Raw genomic sequence first — 24,569 nt, 5'->3', positions numbered from 1 at the left:
GAAGAGTGGACACGAGCTGAACTGACTCTGGGATCTAACACAAAACTCCGTTCATTTTTCCAAAATGTTTAAGAAAATGGGCAAAATTCATCCATCTTGTCTGAAGTAAGTGGAGTAAAATGAGGAACTAAGGCTGCTAAGCAAAACCATAGATTTCAAATAATGTGTGTTATTCCATGATGTGGTCTCTGCTTAGCACTGTTCAGAGGTAGTGCACAAATGCAGCATTACTAAGAAAATGTAAACAAGACAGTTTGAACATTGCTTAGCAGAGTCAGGTCCATTTTCTGAAAAAGAAACCCCAGTGTATAGGTGTGCACTTAACTGGCATGTTCAGTTGCTGAGGCTGAACTACGCACATCGGGATGGAGCTTCTTGATGGTATTTTTTAATTGTCTTCTGACATCCAGATCTAATCTCTAATTAGATCTATCTTTGGCCTTAAGGTTTTTGCAACTAACCAAGTTAAGTGCTTTTACTGATATCTGCAGTTCTGCAGAGAATTAAGGTCTGCAACAGTTTTCCATTCATCTCTCCATGCAGTATTTCTGAAAAATGGCTTTGATTTTGACTTTTGAATACAGTGTTCACAGAGTGCTGTTCAGCAGCCACTTCAGTACGGAATATATATGATAGAATGAAATGAGGTTTAGCCTCTTATTGAAGGCAAACCTGAAGTTAATCCCCAACTGGTAGAAAAATGAGCAGAAATCAGAAACCTTTCACAACTGACAACTGAAAAGATACATCCTAAAACATTAATCTTTAATTGATGCATTGTTAATTCTACGGTCAACTCTAGGTCTTTGAAGGAATTATCTCGGGAATGCCACCAATAACGTTAAATGATACTTATATGTGTAACAACTGGTTTAGCCCTTTATTTATTTATTTATTTATATTTTACCTGAAAATGTATTTTCTTAGAGACGTTATAACGGCATTTCTGCATTATCAGTTCATTTTGCTCTCCTTTTTCCTGGATATATTGTCCAGGAAAAGGAACTTCCACTCATCTATAATGGACAGTTTAATTCACATGTTTCACTTTGTCCACATAGAAAAATGCAATTTCTGGATCATTGAGGCATATGGATTATGAACAATACACTCCAAAAACTAGCTATCCAGACGGGGATATACTTACAAAATTTTTTTATGTCAAAGTCAGGATTTCACGACATAACACACTAATGCAAAATCCAGTAGCACCTGAAAGATTAAGGTAGCTGCTGCTATCACTTGCACATACTTGAAAAAGATTTAAGGAAAAAAAAAAAAGAGTAATACATTCTCCAGAGAATAGCAAGTGTATTTCAAAATAAAAAATTGTGGGGTTAATTTATTTTCTCTCTCCTTCGTTTTTTTTTTTTTTTTGTGGTTTTTATTGTTTGTTTTGTTTTGTTTTTTTTTTTTTGGTTTTTTGTTTTGTTTTGTTTTCTTCTATTTCTGTATTTCTGTGAGGCTTATGGTAATTCTTTTGTTGGCTTTTTTTTTTCTTCCCCAAGACTGTAGTTGCCAAGTAAATTTATACACAAAGTAACTGCTCTCCCCTCCAGTGCAAGTTCAGGGTCATGTTTTTAGGCTATAGTACTTATAGTACCAACCAGCCAACCATATAGTACTGAACACCATTTTCTTGTATACATATTCCCATAGTTTCATTAAAGATAGATACAATGTACAGTACTTGTCTCTGGGACAATAATGTTTCAAATGGCAAAATCTTTACTTTAAAACAGAAGTGAAGAGGCTACAGTAGGTATAGCCACCTAAGTATGAACTTTAGATCACAATTTCTAAACACTTGCCTACTGTACATAAGCATTAAAAATAGTCTTAGACATAGGATTTTATTTATATGTGCACGTATATCCACCTCATCCCATATTTATGTTTGGCAACTATTTGGGAATTCAAAGGTGCAGCCCTCAATAATTGTATTATTAAAAAAAAAAAGAAATGAAGCTTATCTATTCTATGAGAAAAAGAAATTCTCAAATATCAATTTCCAATTTTAAATTTAATTTCAATAGGAAAATATTAAAAATGTGCACATCTAAATTTTTCCATGTTCTGTATATACATATGTGTGTGTACTTATACATAGAAATGCTCATGTACCACACATATTCACAAAATTTAAGTGGAAATATTTCTGTCCACTATTTTCCCCACACATATGACATCGTATCTTTAAAAATGTCAATAATAATATCATTAAAAATAATATTACATTTATTCCATCATTATGTTTTTTTATAATTTCTTCATCCTTATTATGTCCACTGAGCATTAACAGGCCAAATTCTCCTTGCACTTCCACGGATGTTATGTCAACGGAATGTTGCTGACATCACATCAAGGACACATCTGGTTTACAGCAGCACAAGTGACAGGAGAGGAGAATCAGGCCCAAATATCCCCAGGAAAATTAAAAACTGGCTGTATCTGCTCATATGGACCTGATGAAGATATACACACTACTGTCTAAAATCCCCTGAATGATTAACATGTAGCTCACCACAAAGTTTTCAACCATAGCACAATGAAACAAGCTCCCCCCACCCCTTTAATAAATGTGAGAAAATACCCTAAAAAATATGGAGAAAGCGTAAACATTGTGTATATTACATACCATATAATACATGACAGTTTTAGCATTTAACCTAAGCCACTTCCCTGACTAGTCAGGGGAGACCTGATAAATCACCAGTTAAGGAAAAAGAAAAAGATATTTTAGAAATAAAGCCTGTCTTTCCAATATAAATGACAACCTGTGTGTATTATATGGTACATACACACAGTACATACATTAAAACAAACTTATCTTTCCTAGCTTTAAATATCAGTCTCTAAGTGAATTAAACTGTGTTCTACAAATTGAATAAGCAGCTAGATTTCATGTTTAACATTCAAATTAATTTGGGGAGCAAACAAAGGTTCGTGCATCTTTCAACTCTGAGGTCTGACATTCATTCACACATTTTAAAAAAGCCCTCTTCAGCATTACAAGCAATTTATGACAAGAATGCACTGTGATGCAAGACACATGACAATTGGCTTACCTTTCAAAGAGTTGGTTTTTTTTAAATAAATCTATTATATAAAGAAATATGTGTTTGCCAAAAGTCTGTTAAAATTACATCAAAACAACTTTAAAACCTGCTCACTGAGGATAATTCAATTCAATGTCCTGTTTTTAAACACTTAGTTAACAGTTCAGAATATTGCCTGGTGTAGTTTGGATAAAGATGTGATATGAAGACCCATAAAAGAGTAAACATGTCTTCATTTCAATTTGCTATGACAATAAAACTTAAAAAAAAAAAACTTGTAGCCTTTTTGGCTAGACACGTTCAGTGTACGAACAATCCCTTGCAGTACCTCTGTGCTCTTAATGAATCTGTAACAGAACAGTGCTCCCCATAAGCCATTAGTCACAGAACCTCCATTTCATGTCACATTCTGAAAAGTCTCTTGTAGAACAGATTAACAGCAAATTGAACATTCAATATATGTATCAAGGCCAGGAAACAAAAAGCTGGCCATTCCTTGTAAGGTATGCAGGTTAAATTTAAAATTTTAAGTTTACATTTAAAAATCTCTGGGGGGTTTGAGCTTTTTGTTTTTCCTGTGGGACTCACCTTCTATCACTGGTTGGCTTCAAAATTTAGTTAAGTGGAAGATACTATCTCACTGTAAGTACATGAAATTCATATGAAAAACTAAACCTTACATTGGACAATATTGTAGAACACCAAAGTAAGCTCCATAAAGAAATACGGTATCTTCCAGTATATATGTATAGCTATAAAAAAAACCAAAAAACCAACCAGCCAACCAACCTCAAAAAAAAACCAAAAAGGAAGAAGTTTATACAAGCAATTATAGTAAATTTGTTTCAATTAAAGATGCAACTCTCTCTCATTCCTGGCAAGAATAAATTTGTTCCGGCACTGCTTCTCCACAGTGCAACATATCCTGAGAAATTATTAAGAACAAAATACAGGGCTGTCATCACTAAGTTCTTGCACAAAACACAGCATTTAAATATCTTAAATAAAACAGCCAATAACCTATATTGTATCTGTCACAAAACGGGGTGTGTCCTGGGACACTGCTAATTCTTCCATCACTGATACTTAGAAAAGGATTGCATTCAATTATTGTTAATATCTTTCAAGTTATCTGTGGCCAATAATGTAAAAGGAGGTAATTTGTAATTCAAGTTTTTTGTTAGTTTTTTTTTTTCTTAAACTGGCTACAAGCTAAGTTCTAAATTTTACATTGAATTACAAATCAAATTTAAAACAATCCCTCTCAGAGGAGCATTTTCTAATTTTGTGCAACTTTGATGCAGAGCCCAACACAGTCCTATGAAGAGAGACAGTGCATCTTTAAGCTGATTGGCACTGAAATCCCATTTTCTTCAACTGCACTCTATTAGCTTGGCCAAGTTATCTCGTAATTCTGTTAGCTCAAATATTTTTCCATCAAGAATTTCTAAAAGTGTCTTCAAGTTATTGCGAAAAGCTTCTTGCTCATTCTGACTTTTCTCCAGACGTTGCTCTAGATCAGACAGCTGTCCTTCCAGGTCTTTGTTTCGAATTTCTACTTCCTTCAGAGAAAATACACAACATGTTAATGTGTTGTCTGCAAACAGAAAGCAGTCTAACGTCCTCTTGGTACTCATGTGCTGTTTTTGTCAACTGCTTTTTAAAATAATTTGTAACCCTTTACAGTTTTCACTAAGTCGAAACCAGAATCTGAACTGTTACTACGTTTGCATATGTACTGCCACTTCCTCCATTTTTCCATAATTATCTGAAGGACTGAAACTTTTGGAGAGGAATTTTAGAGAAACTTTAGTCAGTGAACAAATGATACACTTATTCAGGTATGTTATCACTTCTATCATTCAGAAGTGTACTGCCTAAAGAAAATATCTCAGAGTTTACTTATGTTCAAGTATGCCCTGATTTAGACTATGTGACTTGCTCAAGGACATAGTTCTCCATCAAAAATTCTCATGCAAACACCCATCCAGAACACTGCTTTAGAGACAGAGGAGCACCACCTGATTCCCATCCCATATACAGGCTTTGCACTCTGAGAATTAAGACAGGAACATAACCAAGCCCAAGTGGATGTCAGGGTGACTGTAACAAATGCAAACCAGGAGGTGCAAGTTGCACACCGTGCCTCACTGCACAGCACCCATTGTGGAGCAGGACACTGGGAGAGCCACCACTGCTGCATGGACGTGACATTCCCGTGCAGCGGGGGAAAGATGAAGCAGCAGCGTGTCGGACACAGCCCAGGGGTCTGATCCTGAGCAAGCTCAGTTCTCACTAACAAGGAGAACTTGGCATCCACCCCTGGGACTCCTCGCAGCTCCAGCTTGCACCTGATGGGTGATGGTGCCAACTGCTCTGCCCTGTACAAGACAGACGCCCTCTCTTCAATCAAATGACAAATGAATCAGCCACCTGTGTCTGGAATAGCATATTTTCCTTTGTTCCATTCATTGCACACCTCATAAATTCATGCTAAGTTTTGTAATTTCAGTTAAAAAAATCACTTTCAAAGGCAGCACAGAGACAGAGTGTTTAATACACCATACACTCTGTACAGCCATCTCTGGAAAAGTGCATAGTGAATTCATATTTATGTATGGTAACAGGTTTTTCAATAGCTCCTCCCTTTACTGTGGTTTTGTGTCACAAAGCTTTAATTGGCTTGCTCTGAGATTTTACTACAGCTAGTTTTACAAATAGGAAGGGAGATCTAGCAACAGTCAATGATTGCAGCATGAGCAACTCCTCTTTCAGCCCTCCAACTCTCTCACTGGTGTGATTCTTCTATCTCCCTCAAGGCTAAGAAATATATTAATGTTTACATTGGAGAGACCTCAGCTAACCATAGTAAACAACATGACCTACACAAAAAATATATTGGGTCATTCAAAAATAACAGGTATGTAGTGGCAGCCCTGTGTCAAAGCCTGAGAAAGGTATCGACTTGTGAGGGGTCTCACAGCAGCATCAATTGAGTGCTGCATCCCTGGCCAGAGGAGGGATGGGATGGCCAGTGCTCAGTTTCAGCTCCCAGCCTCTGCAGCAGCAGAGAGTTCTGGGCCCCCAGCAGTGCTGCAGGACATTCAGGGCCTCATAGCTGTGGCTGCTGTGGTTACCTCCCAGCCAAACCGAAGGCCTCCCTTACTTCTTGTTTGCAAATGAGCAAGTAAAAAATCTATGGAGTTCTGGGCACCAGTCTTGAACAGCCAGCACACCTGAAAGCAGGAATTTCCCCTTATTGTCAGGTTGAAGAGAATAATTAATTTGTTTATCACTGAATAATTTAGTTGCCAAAGCGCTAAAAGAAATTATATAATGCACACGTGCTTATATAAGTGAATACCTACCCCACTGCTGCTACAAATGAAGACAACTGGTTACAACCCAGTCAGTCACACGATGTAAAGGCTCTGCTTCATTGAGCCTACTCCTGTCTTCCCAGCCAAACACTAACAAGTACTACCTTGTGTCGTGATTGCACAGGTCCAAGACCCTCTGAGGGCCAAGTGATTACAGTATAGGACATAAAAGCAAAATCCAAGGTCCTCTCATCTTTGCCAGAGTGACACAGACCTTTCTTTAGCTCACAGAAAACTGACAGCTGTTTTTCAGTATTTGCCCATCCTGTTATTACTTCTCTCCTAGTCACCAAATCTGTGTGCTCTAGGAAGTCTTCTTGACACTGATCTTACCTCAGAGATAATTAATTCCTGTAACCAGGCAAGCCAGTGATGAAATAGACCACTTTGGGACAAATCTATAGATACTTATATGGCTTTACACTGTGATATCTGGGCTTGACTAGAGCATTCTGTTGGCCTTTATCTAGCACTGAAGAACACCTTTCAGGCCCTTCTCACTTATTTTTAATGAAATATGCCACAAGATGTTGCTTTTAATTTCTGGAAAATGCTACTTCTTAAATTTGCATTTGACCCTTATGCATATTTACCCTGAATTAGTATTAATGCTTTCTGCAATGTTATTGCATTGTAAGTTCATATCTAGCTCATGTGCAGTTTCCTGTTTCAAATCAGTCAACTTCAAAACTTGCTTCTTGATTGGAAGAGGCAGATTACATGCAATGTAATCTATTCCCCTAGCTGTGGCATTTCCCTTTACAGGCAGCTGATCTCATCCAACAATAAATTGACTCTTTGATACATTCAGGTCTTTTACAGAATGTATTTTGCACTTAGTTTTTTTTACCATTTTTACCATTGGTTTTTCAAGCTCTTCTTTCATCAGATGTAATCATTTCTCATATTGTTTTCTCTTACAAAATAAATGTAAGAGAATTTTTTGTGGTTCACACTGTAAAAATCTTTTACAGAATTCAGTGCAAGAATTGGAATAAAATAGTCAAACCATACACAACAGCTATATTTAGGAGTCACCCATATTAATAAAGATATTCTGACCTGTGAGAGTCACACTGATCATGACTCAGTGATATGACTCCTTACATTGCTTATGGAATTAGGACCCTGGTACTTAACCTTCCTGATAACGTATTGTTCTTCACTAGAGTTTTCCAGTGATTGATATCTAATCAATTCCTGAGATGTGTGTGTCAGAAATGCAATATACCTTGAAATACTATTTTCTTTTTATAGCATTTTTCATAGAGGATTTTTACCAAAATATTTTAAAGTTACATAATCCACTTGCAAAGCACAAGAGGGAAAAATAAAGCACAAGAACAAAGAGTGAGAGAAACAGATACAAACTCCGGAGAGAAACACTCTGAAAATAAATTATGAGTCAGGTAAGTGAACATATATGAGACAGTGTGAAGCTATAGCAGACAATGTGCCAGATAGAGGGTTAGTGGCTCAGAGAACACCAGTATCATCAAAGCAGGACATTACAGCAAAGCACAGACTCATGATCTTTTTCCTGGGCAGGATCAGGGCAGTAATTAAGTTTAAGCTTAATAAAGGCACCTTTCAACTCAGCTCCTAAGTGATCCTTTAAATGTACTTGAATAAAACATAAAGCCATTTCCAGAAACAGATCACTTACAATGTGACACATGGACTTATATAAAAAATATATCCATTTGGTGATTAAACAATCAGAGAATCATAAAATGGATTAGGGTAGAAGGGACCTTAAAACAACTCAACAAAGGGTTTCAACCCTTTGTTATGGGCAGGAACCCTCTCCTCTAGATAAGGTTGCTCAAAGCACCATCCAACCTAGCCTTGGACATTTCCAAGGATGGGGCATCCATAACTTTTTTGGGTAACATGAAGCAGTGCCTCACCATCATCACCACGTAGAATTTCATCCTAGTATCTAATTTGAACCTACACTCTTTCAGTTTGAAGACAAGACTCCTTGTCCTATCACTGCAGTTCCTGATGAAGAGTGCCTCCCTGACTCCCCTGTAGGCCACTTTCTGATACTGGATGGTTGCTATGAGATTTCCATACTACCTTCTCTTCTCCAGGCTGAACAGCCAAAATTTTCTCAGCCTCTCTTCATAGGAAAGGTACTCCAGCCCTCTGATCATCTTTGTGGCCTCCTCTGAAATCCCTCCAGCAGTTCCATGTCCTTCCTGTGCTGGGACCCCAGAGCTGATGCAGCACTGCAGTGGGCTCTCAGCAGAGCAGAGCAGAGGGGCAGAATCCCCTCCCTGGCCCTGCTGCCCACCCTGCTCTGGATGCAGCCCAGGACACGTGTGGCTCTCTGGGCTGGGAGCACACACTGCTGGTTAGTGTTGAATTTTTCATTTACCATCACCCCCAAGTCCTTCTCTGCAGGGAGAAGATCAATCACTTATTGATTGTGATTCATCAATCACTTATACATAAATATAGCAAAATGGAACTACTGACTTTATAAGGTAAAATTTTAATAAAAATTTACCATTTTCTAAATTTTCATTTTCAAATTTAAAATTTGAAAATTTACCATTTTCAAATTTTAATAAAAATTTAACATTTTCTAATATTTTATCTCTTACTAGTCTCATAATTTCTACATGCTAGATAAGCCTGGCTCACTGCTATTTTTCATATGATTTTACAATGAAATTACTGCATTTGCTATTGCTAGTACAATTTCCAACTCTCATTACAATGTCTCCTTTTAGTCTCTCACATAAATACTTTTTCAGATGAAAACTTGTATATTTTGTCTAAAGCAATTTTTGGCACAGGCAAGGTAAGGTGTACTCAAAACACTCTTTAAACACTGTTCAAAGTAATAACATACTTTGTACAAACAAGTTGACATAAGAACGGGGAAAATGAATAAACTCATTTTGATCTTTATTCTGTAGGTTAAAATTTGATTCGTAGAGGTTCCAATTCATGTCACACATTTCAAAGAATACCTGATTTTTAAGCTATGGTCATGATCTGATGGGGTTTGCTTTCAGCATGCTAAGCTACAGAACCAAGACAATTCCCTTTCAGCACTTTAGGATTGGAGCTATTTAATGCCCAGGTTTCCAGTACTTTCAAAACTCTGAAGGCTGAACCCAGAGTGTAATCCAAGTAAGCTTTTGGTCATTGCAGAGGCAGGTGTGACAAGGAATGTGGCTATGTGCTGGCTGGTCAGTGCAGCGACAGACAGGAAAGAGCTCAGACAGAGCACGGGAGGATACAATGAGAGAACATCAATTCCAGCAGCCTCAGGTATCTGGCTTACACACAGTAAGAAATAACTGCTAAAAAATAATAAAAGCACAATGTTTCTAAATAATTCCAAGAAAATACAGAAAGTGTGGTTTTAAAGCCTGTACTACACAAGAGCACTTTAGCCCTTATTTTCTCAGTTTAAAAGCTGAACACAAACTCACCCCAGACTGATGATACACAGACAGACCATTTCAGTGGCATGCAAAAACTATAGGAAGATACTGCTGTGAAAAGGAGACCAGAACTGGCCAGGACATGTATCAGTGAAAGATGTTTGCTAACCTGAGAGTACTCTGTGGACTCGTAAAAGCAATGTGGATGTGTTTCCTCAGATAAAAATAACAATTTACAGCAGGTAGAAATTTTGATATGAATTCCTAAGGGTCATCCCAACCCAGCACTTTCAGGGCAGTCAAACTTACACATTCATCTGTCACATTCAGTGAATATAGCAAAAGTTGCACATGTGAACTTGCTGGTAAGTTTTCCCTTTTCTCTAAATTAAGATGATGCATTACAGCTCACCTGTAGCTTCTGGGTCAGAGAATCCCTCTGCGCCTGGAGCTCTCTGGCATTTTCAATTTCTTGTTTCAATCCTTCTATTTCCTAAGGGAGAAGAAACAACTTTGCTAGCAATGTGTTACCTGGCTTGGCCTTGGTGCTGGTAATCTGGCTCCTGCTTCTTCTTCTGAGAAAGTCATTGTAACAATACCAAAACTGGCAGTTGGCCACTGCCCATCAGAGAACATGAAGTGTAAGCCCTGCTCCCAATACTTCTGAGTCACAGTCCCAAAACAGCAACTCCATCGTGAATGAAAAACAATAGACATAAGCATTTTCTTTTGTAAAAGTTCAAGTTTTCTTTTCCCTCTGAAGAGATATGAAATAATTTTTACCCAAAAAATTAAGAAAACAAATTTCAAAATAAATAAATAAACTAATTATAAAAATGTAATTAAAAGAACAAATTTATACTTTAAATTCTATTAGAATGTATTCTTCTCTATTTTTTCGAGAAAAAAAACTGATTTTCAAATGTAAACTGTTTATTATGTCACCAGCAGCACGGCTGAACATCAAAAAATTGCCTGTTTTGACTGATTTCTCTAAAAAGAGAATCTAAAAGAAATAGCATCCTTAATTTAGCAATTAAAAAATAATAAGGTATAAAAGTAAGAAACACAGAATAAGTAATGAACAGAAGAGAAACCTGTTCTTAGCTTACTTCCAGAGACAAGAATAGAAACAGTTAATGAAAATAAAAGGTATCAAACTTAAAACTATTAAGTACTCTTATCCAGAGGGACACAATCACCTCCCAGAACTCCTTTTGTCAAGATTGCTTTGTGGCCAACAGCGCAGCATAATTCAAAAGCAAATGAGCAACAAAATGGGAAACATTACCAAGCTGAGCCTAATCTATTAAGTAGGTGAGAGTTTGGAAAAGGCTTCGTGCCATTTTGAAAGGATAATCTGTAATGACTGTGCCTCTCCTGCATCCTCCTTGGAAGCACCTCACAGCACTGCGGGAGGGTTGGCAAGACACTGCCCCTCCAAGCACACACACCAGGGCCCACAGGCTCTTACACAGGGCAAGTAATTCTTCCTATGCAGCTGCTTCCATCTCCTTTTTCCAGTCGTAGAGGGGCGATTCTTGATCCTTCTGGGGCAAAGATATGCTTTCCTCTAGGACATATGCCAATGCAGGTGCTACTCCAGTTCCTTTTATTTACTTGCTGCTGGTCCAGGCCAAGACACGTGGCACAATAAATACCAAGTTTCAGGCTGGGGGCTTGGCATGTGTTTAAGGAAATTGATCTTACAGAATTGATCTTATGGACCATAAAGGTCAGCTCTATTAACAGAGCCTGAAAAAGAGACTGGCTGGACAAAGGCATTGATCTATTACTTGTTTCAAACCCTATTCTCCAGAAAAACAGAAAGCATGCCTACAACAGCTTCCTTTCTTAGGGGATCTGGACTTCATCAGTGTGATGATTGCTCTGTGGAAAGCATTTATGACTTAGGTTTGCAAACAGAGATGTTTGGTAAAAGCAAACAGGAAAATATGGTACTTTTTTGTTGCTATCCAGCTCTATACTGGGCTGATATAATTATATAAAGGAAAAATATTAACAATTTCAAAAAAGTTGAAAAATAATTTACTTTGTAATATTTATAGTATATAATTCAGTATCTAGCAGCCATCACAAGATTAATATTGAAAGCTTTTAGAAATTATGTAATAGAAAAACCAAAAATAAATGTTAGCAGATACCTCTTCTTTTTTCTTCAGTGTAGACTCTAATTCCTGTATTGTCTGGTTTAATTCTGTTTTATGAGTGTGGACTGCATTGGCTTGACTGCTGACACACTCCAGCTCAGTCACCTGTTGAAATAAGTAGAAGAAACACATATAGAATTGATTTCAATATATTCAAGGTACTATTACTTCTTTGCATCAATAGCTGCCTTTGAAATACACCTTAACTTCTGGATGACTTCTGTTGATTAAAATGGTGAGGGTATTCTTACAAAGTTAGCATACTATTCCATAATATATTGTTATGCAAGTCGTTGCTATGAATTCCTGGAAACAAAAAGAATCATTTGTTATAGGCTGAAAAGAACACTAATTAAAACTTAAACTGATTATCAAAAGTTTTAAGAAAGTTCTGAATTACCACTTCAAACACAGTAATGCCTTGATGACTAAACACAGATCTGTCTGTCTAACTAACCTCTCCATCTGACACTTCTTAATGTTCTACCACCTTACTAAGCCACAATGTTCACACACTTCCTAGAAAGCCAATTAACATTTCACAGCATCACTCGGTATCAACAGTGTAGTAGCAGACACTCAGCCACCAAAGAACAGCTGCCAGCTTCTAACTTTCCCTAGTAATGGAGCTCTTCTCTCAGACACAAGGCAAAGCTAATGTCACAATGTGGATTTGCTCAGTTCCCCTGTTATGAGCAGACAGCAACCATGTCCATTTGTCCTTGATTAAGTTAAGGTACCTGGCAGTGGTATGCACTTTTGTTTTGTTTTATAATCAAAAGGATTCTAATACTCTGCCACTCACAGATAAACAGTTTCAAAAAACAGCTTCTGCATCAAAGAAACAAAATCCATGCAGCTAGAGTCTACACAAAAAAATCTCTGTTCATGTACCTCTCACGTTACAGGTCAGAATATTAGAGAACTTTTTCACCACATGTCTGCCTGGATGTGTGCACTACAACATTTTTGTTTAATAACTAAAATCTAATAATGAATTTCTCTCCAGATGTTATCAGCCTGTCAGTCCTAATACATAGTTTCCAACAGAGCTGCACCACATACCTACAAATCTGGCCACAAAACTCCTTTAAACAAAGTACTAGTTAATTCTGCAAAAAAAACCTTTAACACTCAATTTAACATTCTTGGAGAGGTAGCCATTAGACAGAGGGAAGACATTTTCCAAGACAATTTTATTTCTTAGGTAAAATAATATCTCAGGGAATCAAGGTTGCTGCTCTCCAGCACCAATGTCCCCTAGCTAATAAAGCCACTGTGATACCAGTAATTTCAGACTGAACTATTTGTAGGCTCAAAAGGTAGATTACTGAAACAAGTCCAAGGGAAGTCAAGATGAAACACAAGGAAATTAAAACAACTTCTCCTGTCTGAATCACAGGCTACAAACCTTTCCTCTGCAACAGCCATGATGAATTTAGGCTCTTATGCTGGAAAGCTGCTGGTTAGACATTTTTGCACATGAGGTTTGTAATGGAGAGAACTGAGACTGGAACACATTCTTGGCAGGGGGTAAAGGGAATGATGGAGTAGGATATTGCTTGGTAATGCAACATGCCCTGTCTAACCCAAAAACTTGCTTATTCACTAGTACTGCCCCAGAAGGAATATCAGTGCTCATGACCAAAAAAAAAAAAAAAAAAAAGTTATTTGCTTTATTTTATATGCCACTGAGCACTACAACTGAAGTCTTAGATAATTTTTCTCAATTACACATATCTATCTGTATTTACATTCTTATAATACTGTCTAGATGGAGCAAGTATCAGAAAGGGACAGAGCAATTTAGGCTAGAAAGGCTCTGGTCAAGGCCTCCTCGTCAAAACAGGGCAAATTTTGAGGTCATTATTTGCTTGCTCAGGGTCTTGCCCAGTTAAGAATCCTTCACTATCAACCAGAACTGCAACAGTTCTGACATCACAGGTTTATGAAGAGCTCTAGCTCCTTCCTAAGTTTTGCTGGAACTATCAAACTCATTCACCCCTTTCACCTTCAGCCCTTCTGATATTTAACTTCTTAAACATTTCCAAGCTTCCCTGCTGAGATATTGAATAGTAACTTCCAAAAAGACAATCTCTCTTTAAAAGCCATTGCACTCAGCAAGAGTGGTGCTCAGCAAGTGAAGGATCAGAATGCTCACTTACACAAAACCTCAGCTGGAGAGACAAAAGTAAGCCCAGTCCTCAAACTACCTCTGTCCTAGAACCTCATGCCTTGAAACATGCCTGCAGAGGTCTCTCATCCTGAGACTAAGGAAGCACCTGAACTCCCACTGTTCTCTAAATGATTTCCTCTTGCTGGTACACATAGAGAGAATGTATGTATTGGTGCAAGCTTAGAATCCAAAGGGCTGATGAATCTAACTATTGGATGAAATGTTTCTGTTCTAGCTTGCATCTATTACTGCTGGTTAAACACATCTCCTGCAGCAGCCCTGTCAGGTGCACAGCTCATGTGAATACTCCCAGGTACACTCTGGTCCACTCTAACTCAACACACTTACTGAAATTGCTTAAGCAAATACAGATGATTATTCTTATGCAGAACAGGCCGTGCTCCCACAATCTTTCTTGCCAACAGAGGCAACTGCTCTCAGAAGGACAATTAATTGCCAGCACTACAAGGGCTGTGATGTCTTACTCTAGCCCAGCTTTTCTCTGGGCAATCATCCATCGCTTACTGATTATGCAAGAAAATAATATTCACCTGTTTTGTTTACTGTTGATTGAAAACTCAGTAAGTTAAGAAGAAAAAGAACAAACACAATTAAAAAACTGGGTTACTTTAATCAGTTTTATTTAAATGCCAATTTCTACAGAGATCTGAAAAGATGTCAGATATTTTCATGTTTTTATCTTCTTGAATGTACCTATAAAGAAGAAAAAAATATTGTGACCCTTTCGAAAAGATCTGTAGAGTAATATGGGCTGGAAAATGATGTGATATAAAGAATATGTAATTGAAAACAGAAGTAACAAAAGATAAAGCTCTAAGCAAAAATCTGCATAGCATTTACTTGTCGTGTTTCTTCTTTCAAATTGCATTTAATTTTCCCATGACTAGTGGTCCAAAAATCATTACAAGTAACTGTTTATGAATTATGCACAGAAGGAGGCATAAAAGGAAGTTAAAGTGCTTTAGCCTGACCCTCCCACAGGCTATTATAAGGGACACCTCCTCATTCAGTGTTTCAGGTTTAAAAGCAAGGGGCTCATCAATCATTCAACCCTTGCACAGCAGTATCAAGCAATGTACCTGTGATTACACCTGATTTTGAGTACAGAATTCAGACTGAAAGAACAGTCTTTGAACAGTAACTGGCTAAACGAAGTCCCAATATTGTGCTACCATAAGACTGCACTGACTTGCATATCTGAAAATGTTGATAACTCTGGCTTAATATTTGAGACTAACAAAAAAAAAAAAAAAAAAAAGGTACTGTTCTTAGCCTCTGTTTCTTTATTTTGCATTTATCATCCAGGTAAGGATTGCATGTAAGGAAAATATTCTGAAAAGGCATTTTAGTGACTATTTAGTGTGCAAACTCCTCTAGCATGTGGATGGCATTATACTCAACTGCCTTCTTCAGTGTGAAATACATCAGCTGAAGTAGAACAGCAAGGAAACTTCTTCTGGTAGAACCCTAGACTCTCCTAGCAGTGGCCATTATAGTTTTCTGGAAATTTCAGTCTAGGTTCAACAACCTATAAACGTAGGAGGATTCCAGGAAGAAGTTTTCATTGCAGCAGAGAGCAAGCACACTGGGCTGCTAGGATCACTGGAGCAGTGAGGCTTCAGGCCACATAACACAACAAGGAGTAACAGCCTTGGTGTGAGCTTAAGACAGTGACTGCCCAAAGCTTCAGAAAACTGAAAAGACTCTAACAAAAATCCTGACCACAGAAAATTACTTTGCAAACAAAGACTTCAGGTAGACAGAAGTAAAGAAGTGGAATGGCACAAATATTTTGAGTGGTGACCTGCCCCAAGCAATTATTGATTAAATGATTTTGTGCTGTGTTTGCTCCAACTGGATTAATTTTTTCAAACTTTCTTTTTCAAATGTTTACTTTCTTGAGATGAATTGTACAATTCAGTACCAACAGATCATGCAATTCCTTCTTACCTACACAAAGAAATTATTCCAACTTCTACAAAACAGCAAAACAAGACAGATTAGAACACAGAATCCATCCAGAATACAGAATTTGTCACACAACTGTAGAATAATTCTGGTTGGAGAAGACCCTTAAGATCATTGAGTCCAACAGTTAACCCAGGACTGCCAACTCCACCACTAAGCCACATCTCCAAGTACAACATCTACATGTCTCTCAAATACCTCCAAGGATAGTGACTACACCACTTCCCTGGACAGCCTGTTCCAATGCTTGACAGCCCCTTCTGTGAAGAATTTTTCCTACTAACTGTTATAGGCACAACTCAAGGCCATTTGCTCTAGTCTTCTTGCTTGTTACTTGGGTGAAGAGACAACCCTCACCTACAGCCTCCTTTCAGGAAGTTGTAGAGAATGATTTAAGTACCCTCTGCATCTCCTTGTCTCCAGGCTAAACACCCCCAGCTCCCTCAGCTGCTCCTCACAGGACTTGTGTTCCAGATCCTTCACCAGCTGTTTGCCCTTCTCTGGACTCACTCCAGCACCAGAATGACCTTCCTGTAGTGAAGAGCCTAAAACTAGCACCAGCCTAAACACAGCACTCGAGGTGTGACCTCACCCGTGCTCAGTACAGGGGGCCAATCCCTGCCCTGGTCCTGCTGGCCACACCATTGCTGATCCAGGCCAGGATGCCATTGGCCTTCTTGGCCACCTGGGCACACCCTGGCTCATTCCAGCCACTGTCACCAGCACCCCCAGGTCCTTTCCAGCCATTCTGCCCCAGCCTGTGGAGCTGCCTGGGGTTGCTGTGACCCAAGGGCAGGACCAGCACTGGCCTTGTACCTCACACCATTGGCCTCAGGCCGTGATCCAGCCTGCCCAGATCCCTCTGCAGAGCCTTCCTGCCCTCCAGCAGATCAGCACTCCCGCCCAGCTTGGTGTCACCTGCACACTGCCTGAGGGTCACTCCATGAGATCATTGGTGAAGATATAAACAGGACTGGCCCCAGTACTGAGCCCTGGGAAACAGCGCTGGTGACTGAACACCAGCTGGATGTAACTCTGCTCACCACCACTCTCTGGGCCCAGACATCCAGGCAGTTTTTTACCCATATTAGGATCATATATTGTGTGGCTGTAGCCTATTTTCTGCACCTGACACTACTAACTTGTTGATTCTATAATATATTTTTCTCCCTTTTATTTACTGTAGATGCAATATTCAAGATTTACTAGCCCGAGCTACAGTGCAGAACACATAGAGTGCTCTGAAGCCACACAGAGTGCTAATGCTAGACTGAATTGAAGTATTAATTATGTATTTTTAACTGATTAAGTTACATCCCTAAAATGATTGCAACTATGACTGTGACAGTATTGTTACATCAATATTTGAAGATTAACTTCCCACAAAGAAAGAAGAGCCCTTTGCTATCCATGAGGAGAGGAGAAACACTATTTCATGGGTCAGCAAAACTGTAGATAACTGCATAAAGTTTCACATCATTTATGCAGAGAAAATGTCTCAGTTCTTAATGGTAGACAGTACTAAGAAGCACAACAGCATGCAACAAACTAATCACAAAAATTGTTCCAGTGTAGCTTTCAAGAATAAAAAATTCTGGGAAGATTTTTGGCATTAGGAAATATGAAAATGCAGAAAACAAGGAAAATTTATTTTTAAGGGTGATTCTGAAGGAACAAAAAGCACACAACGGTATTATTCATATAAATCACTTCTGACAGGAAATTAATTATTGTCATTTTCCAATATTTACCCATAGATAAAGTAATAACCTTGGGGGGTAGCATTGTGCACTACCAGAAATTTATTACTTTTTTCAACAGAGAAAACAGAAGATTTTGATGAAAAAGGACACATTTCTGGTTTTTGGCAGTTGATGCCTTAAGCCATCAAAATACCAAAATGTTTTGCACAGTAGATTAAATAGGAATAACCTATCATCGGCTTGATTTTTGTGAAGAAAGCAATGAAACTGTTGTAGGACTCTTTGAAAATATAACAAGTTTACCAGAATTGATGATTTGACCTTCAGCCATGCCTTATTATTTGCAGTTGATTAGGTAGTACTAATACTAATAAGGCAATACTAAATGCAAAGCACATCCCTTCCCCTACAATCTAATTTGCAAATAGTTTTTCCAGTCACCTGGCCAGTTCATGAACCACATGCAATGCAAACATTGTACAGATATAATCTTTCAGTCCTGAGGATCTAAATCCAGTCATTTTTTTATTCTCCTGCAGAGTTTTGGAATTATAGGATGTATTTAATTCTTCAAGCTTTAACTATGTAAACATCTTGTCCCATACCTCCACAAAACATGTGTTTTATAACTTGTAGATAAATGTATCTTAACACCTTTCTTAGGATTTTCTAGAAATTAGAAGATGGGGATGAGAGAGCGCTTCTGTGAAAAATTATTTTATTAGGCAGAGTCAGAGTAGCTTAGTAGATGGTTTGTTGGGGTTTTTTCCCAAATTATTATCTTGTATATGACACATTCAGTGAAAGTAAATCCCCAGAAAAAAAAAAGAAAAAAAAAAAAGAAAAAAAAAAAGAAAAAAAAAAAAGAACCCTAGCAAAACAGTCTTGGGTCCTAAATGCAAATCTTCTAAGGCAAACTGAAGAAGACCAAAAATACTTCAATGCACCATAAATTTAAAAAAAGGCAAATTCACATTTTGATTCAAGGAACATAACCTGATACTGCTGCTCTGTCTGAAAAGAGATCATCTTTCTTGTAAAGTGTAATTAGCAAACAAGAGTTGAATCTTCATAAATGCTATCTGTATTAGGAATCATGGACACAAAGGGAGAATAAAATATGTGCTGGGTTTCACAATTCTTCTCCTAAGAAATGCTCTGATAGCCTAAAGGCTGACAACACATACTGTTTCAAAAAGAATGAAGCACTTATGATGGCTGAAATGGATCTTCTAGGAAATAAAATGTACATCTGAGAAAAAATTCCCAACATATTGTCTGAAAAAAATGCTTGTATTTTTTTCCTCTGGTATCCCCTAATGCCATGCAAAAAAAAGTGGTCATCTATTTTCATTGTAAACAAGAAGTACAAAGCTGCTATCTAACCACATGCTAATTACAGTATCTTAAATTGAAAATTATACTTGGTTAACTTTTTTTCTTTAATCAATCAAACCTAATTTATTCAAAATTTACTCAAAGCTAAATTTGAATTGTTCAGTTAGAGGGACACAATCTTAAAGGGAGAATGACAAGAGATAGACATCAAATAAAAAAGGTGAATTACCAAAATTTTTTTTGGATCAGAATTCCATTAATAAATTTATTGCTAGCATGCTTTCTATCACGTTCCTTCATATTTCCACTCTTAGATAATGTTCTTCCTTGGGCATATAAAACCAAACAGTTTTCTACAGTAGTCACCAGGCTGCTAACAGGATTTGTCAGTAAATATGAAGTCCATTGTATGAGCTCCAATCCAGAAGACAAATTCATCTCATCATATTTGCATGTTCAAAAATTAGTTTTGGCTATTCAAATATTAATGCAGATGATGGAAATGTGGAGGTGACTTCTAAATGGTCTGCAAAGATTTTCTATAGATAATCTGAACAGATGGTTTATACAGCACTCCATACTTCTTGTGAACTTTCTTAATTCTTTTACAGACTGCTGTTCTCTTTAAGTGACATGGAAACAGTCCAATAAAATGGCCATGGTTTTATTTTGGTAATCTCATTCCATTTTTTAATATCCATTAAAAAAATTCTTTTAACAGTAGGAAAATCATGGTCCATTTGTCAGGTGATTTTAATAACTACGTAAGATATCTCACAGTTATTTCATAGTTATTTCATTCATTGAATGAAAGAACATAATAGCCTAATTTTTATCTTATTTTATGGGAAATTTTGTAAAATAACAAGCTAGAATTCAAGAGTTTACCTCTCTGTTCTTTCATGAATATCTAGGAGCTTGATGACTTCCCTTCATCTCTTTTTTATCTTAGGCTTCTTTTCCGGAAGATGAATGATCTTCAAGGACTGCAGCTCTTATTATTATGCACTGGTGCTATTCCTTTGTGCTATTGCCCAGTGTCATAGGATGATTTACTTTAGCAGATAACGTGCATGAAAAAATTAATCATTTTCTTTTTTAACATGACAAAGACAGAACTTTGGGTTACTTTCTGTAATTTATATCATCATTCAATCCTTTCCTCTTTGTGCTACTAGGATTAATGTTAGGGCCCATGCTATTCTATATGTCTGAAGTAGCTTACTTCAGGGTTTTTCTTGCTGTTACTGAGCTGTTCTAAACTCATGAATCCCTTTTGATGTCAAAAAGCTATGCAAGGTGTGTAGGAGTGCTCACCAGCCCTATTTAAGGGAAATCTTTTGTCATTTCTGAGCAGATTAGAGAAGGCTGAGAGCTCCAAGTTAAGCTCGTGACTGGGCATCACATTTTCTTAGAATTATCTCTGTATTTGAGAGGGAAAAATCCATACACCCATTTAGCAAACTTCTGAAAAATAAACTGTCTGACAAAATATCAAAATATAGTGTTTCTGAATTAAGCTTAGAATGTATCAGGAGAAAGCTTTAACTTACTGAGAATGTTTCACTCAGTCACACTGAATCTGTATTCTGTTTTATCTCCGCTCTAGGCATTATTAAGGCAGAGAACAAATGGAAGAAGGAAGATAAAGGCCTCAAAGAAAGCAAACAAATGTAGGTTAACACAAAAACCGAACTGATAGATAAGTAAACCTTATACTTACTCAGAGACGTCCAAAAAAGAAAAGTGGAATTATTTTAAAAATACCACCAAAATCAAAGAAAGAGACAGAACCTTAGATAGTTTCCTTAAGAGTGGGATTTTTACCTCTTCATGCTTTTGTCTCTACAAGAATTATTAGAAAAAAAAGATAACTATCTGTGAGAGACTGAAATTGTTAATGGGTAAACATTGCTAAAATCACTGGAGGGCTTTTGCCCACTATAGCAAACTGCAAAGAAGCAGCTGCTCATCTATGACCACCAAAGCCCACCCCTCCCTAACTACACCTACTAACTGGAATTTGGATTGTGACTGGAAATTGAGCTAAGATAAAGGGGGTGCTATTGTCCAACCACCCCAGGTCTGGGGAGAACAATGTGTCCACAAGTAATGCTGGAAAAGAGACTGGAGTGCTAAAGTCTCAAACATTCAGGGGGAAATCCGCTGATGTGCAAAGTACCCACCCAAGTGCAGAGGGCTGCCTGGGATGTATCACAGACATTCACATGAGCCTGAAGGGGCTCATCCCTGCTGATGGGCCATATTGAGCTAAACTGCACTGGCATAATAGGCAGCTGTGAAGACAGTGAACCCGAGCATATAAAACTCATGAAATCTTTTGAGTGTTGTGGACTTTCCCCACCCTCGATGGGGAACATCTTCACTTCAAGCAACAGACATCAAAATTATACCAAGTCTCATTTCTGGAGTCAACAAGGGGGGTTTACTATAAATCTTCCAAGTCTGCCCTTTTTTTCTCTTTATTTTCCTTACACATTTTTATTCTTTTATATTGCTATGTTACTGCAGATAATAACAACTAAAATAATTACAATTGGTTGTTTGTCTTTCCAACCAAATTGTTCTAAAATAAACTGTGTGTTTATATATATATATATATATATATATATATATGTATATGTATATGTATATGTATATGTATATGTATATATGTATATATGTATATATGTATGTATATATGTGTATATGTGTATATGTGTATATGTGTATATGTGTATATGTGTATATGTGTATATGTATATGTATATATGTATATATGTATATATGTATATATGTATATATGTATGTATATGTGTATATGTATGTATATGTGTATATGTATATGTATATGTATATGTATATGTATATGTGTATGTGTATGCGTATGTGTATATATATATATATATATATGTATATATATACCTACATATGTTTAGAGACATTGACTATTCAGTGCTGTTTCACTCTAATCTGCCCCAAGGGATTTATTAACAAGAACATGGGTTACCCCTGCCTTCTAGGGCAGGATGTAATATAGACTTGACATATAATTTATACATAATCTCAGGTGAGATTGATTCCAGTTTGGGGAACATTTTTTGGATCAACTGCAGCTACAGGATTATACAGAAGAGATAAACTGCACAGGAAGACAGCACAAGACAGGGACTGAACACTGCTTGCTGCCACATGTACTATAACAACAGTCTACAGATCTGCCATTTCAACAGCGCATTTTTTATCTGTATAAGAAGCATCTGACTTGCAGTTTCTTTTTTAAGTGAGGCACTAATTCAGTTTGAAAGATCAGTCTCCAGCTTGAGGTTTAGAAGAGTTTTTGTATTGCACTGCACTGTATGGTAACTGATGGAGATCAATTTTTTTTTAACACTATATACATTTTTTCGCTTAGAGAACTCAATTCATTGGGTTAGCCAAGTCTACATTTTTCACAAAGCAATTCCAACAGAGGGCAGCACTCCCAATGGACTACTCTATTATAATTTACTAGCATTCCCAGAGAGTTAGGAAGAGTCTTTCTATATTCTTTGTGAGATACCAACAAGTCCTGAGGTCACAGGTTACAGAATCACCTAATAAAGGCATGTAAGCAATGACCAAAAGAGCACAGTGTAGATAATACCCTGGTATAGATTTTGCATTTCCTCAGAAATACAAATAACTGCAGGAAATCTGTTGAGAAAAAGCTAAAAAAAATCATCAGCTATTAATAAATGTAGCCTCAAAGACTTGAATAATACTGTTAAATGTAGTATCAAATAAAAGCAAAATGAAATGCTAAAAGCTTCTATAGTAATTCTTTTCATTAATTTCAATTTCCAGCAACAGATTTTAAATAAGACTTGACCAAGAGTGGGAATAACATAAAAAGAAGGGATCTTTGCCTGTCTTGTATGGTTGAATCTCCCAAGGCAAACCACAGCTGCTGCTGTTGTGCATTACTTTTCTTTCTTAGGTAAGGATTTTATTGTCTCAGCTTTGCAACACAAGCTGTACAATTTTTTAGGGAGAATCCTACTTTATCATGTCCACATTTTAGCAATGAGTTCTTCACCCTAAAGCCTATCTAATTTTCAAATTCACCTAAAATTTGCACTGTAGTAACTTTAATACAAGGCTGTAATTTAAACAATTTTATTGACAGTGGCTGCTATCATCTATTCACAACCCTGGAGCACAGACTACAGCTCCTACTTTTCCAAGTGAGAAGCTTAAGTGAGATGACAAAGTGGCAGTCTTTCTCTGTATACATTACAAGCTTCTGCTTGACTGGAACATTTCTGAAGCAAAGTTTTGTCAGCAACTGCTAATTTCTTGAACTGCAAGCACTTTGCAAAAATCACCAGTCTTAATTACATTTAATGCCTTTTTGTCCAGTCAGCAATGGCACACACCGTTACAGTTTCTTAGAAGTTGTTGTTTTTTCCTATTGAATGCTTTGCCTGGGACTTCAAGAGTGTTATCTGCATGTCAGTCTAACTTGCCGTTTCCCTAGGCTTCTTAAACTGCAGGGTATTCTTGTTTCCCTTCCACACAGGTTAGGCATAGCCCACTGGATTTCTCATACCTCAGATGAATATAGGATTTTTCTTGGAACCATCTGAACAGCCTCCAGTTAGACAAGTCCAGCACATGCCTGGAAGATGGATTTTGCAGGGTTTGGCTAGCTGTAATTACCATATCTTATTTTCTATAAGTGACTACAGCATATAAAACCAAACTGAGAGGTCTGCAATGTTCACCCTTCTTTTTCAACATATTGATGACACCTGTTTTCATGCATAAAACTGCAATGGTTTAGTATGGGTTTTTTGCTTTTTTTTTTTTTTTAAAATAAGTATCCCAGAGTGGCCTGGGTTGAAATGGACCTTAAAGATTATCTCATTCCAACCTCCCCTGCCATGGGCAGGGACACCTTCCACTAGACCAGGTTGTTCAAAGCCCCATCCAACCTGGCCTTGGACACTTGCAGAGAAGGAGCATCCACAACTTCTCAGGGCAATCTGTTCCTGTGCCTCACCACCCTTATAGTAAAGAATACCTTCCTAATGTTGAATCTAAAACTACCACCTTTAAGTTTAAAGACATTTCCCCTTGTCCTATAATTCATGCCCTTGTAAATAGTACCACTCCAGTGTTAAGTACACTTCCTTGATTTTTCTAAGCTAACCTTTATTAACAAAAGTGATAAGCCTTCATCAAAGACATCCTTCCTTCACACATGTTACTCATACCTATTCTGGAGAGAAATATGCCCTAAGCTATGACAAATTCATTTGAACAAAGTTTGATAGACTATACAATACAGAGAGCTGTATATGAAAA

General features: G+C 37.3%; 1 protein-coding gene across 2 annotated transcripts in view; it reads right to left on the bottom strand.

Annotated features, from left to right (window-relative positions):
- Positions 1-2,004: 2,004 nt before the first annotated feature.
- HOMER1 (homer scaffold protein 1) overlaps positions 2,005-24,569 on the bottom strand; it is an 88,460-nt gene continuing 65,895 nt past the window's right edge. For both annotated transcript variants that reach the window (XM_072922005.1, XM_002187874.7), the window contains 3 exons: positions 12,009-12,119; positions 10,256-10,336; positions 2,005-4,621 (listed from right to left, as the gene is read on the bottom strand). In XM_072922005.1, the coding sequence (XP_072778106.1) occupies positions 4,433-4,621; positions 10,256-10,336; positions 12,009-12,119 (381 nt within the window). In that variant the 3' untranslated portion in view covers positions 2,005-4,432. The remainder of the gene's footprint in view (positions 4,622-10,255; positions 10,337-12,008; positions 12,120-24,569) is intronic.

The sequence above is a fragment of the Taeniopygia guttata genome, chromosome Z (genome assembly GCF_048771995.1).
Source record: "Taeniopygia guttata chromosome Z, bTaeGut7.mat, whole genome shotgun sequence".
Classification (NCBI taxonomy): domain Eukaryota; kingdom Metazoa; phylum Chordata; class Aves; order Passeriformes; family Estrildidae; genus Taeniopygia; species Taeniopygia guttata.
This window is presented reverse-complemented; position numbering and strand designations above follow the sequence as displayed.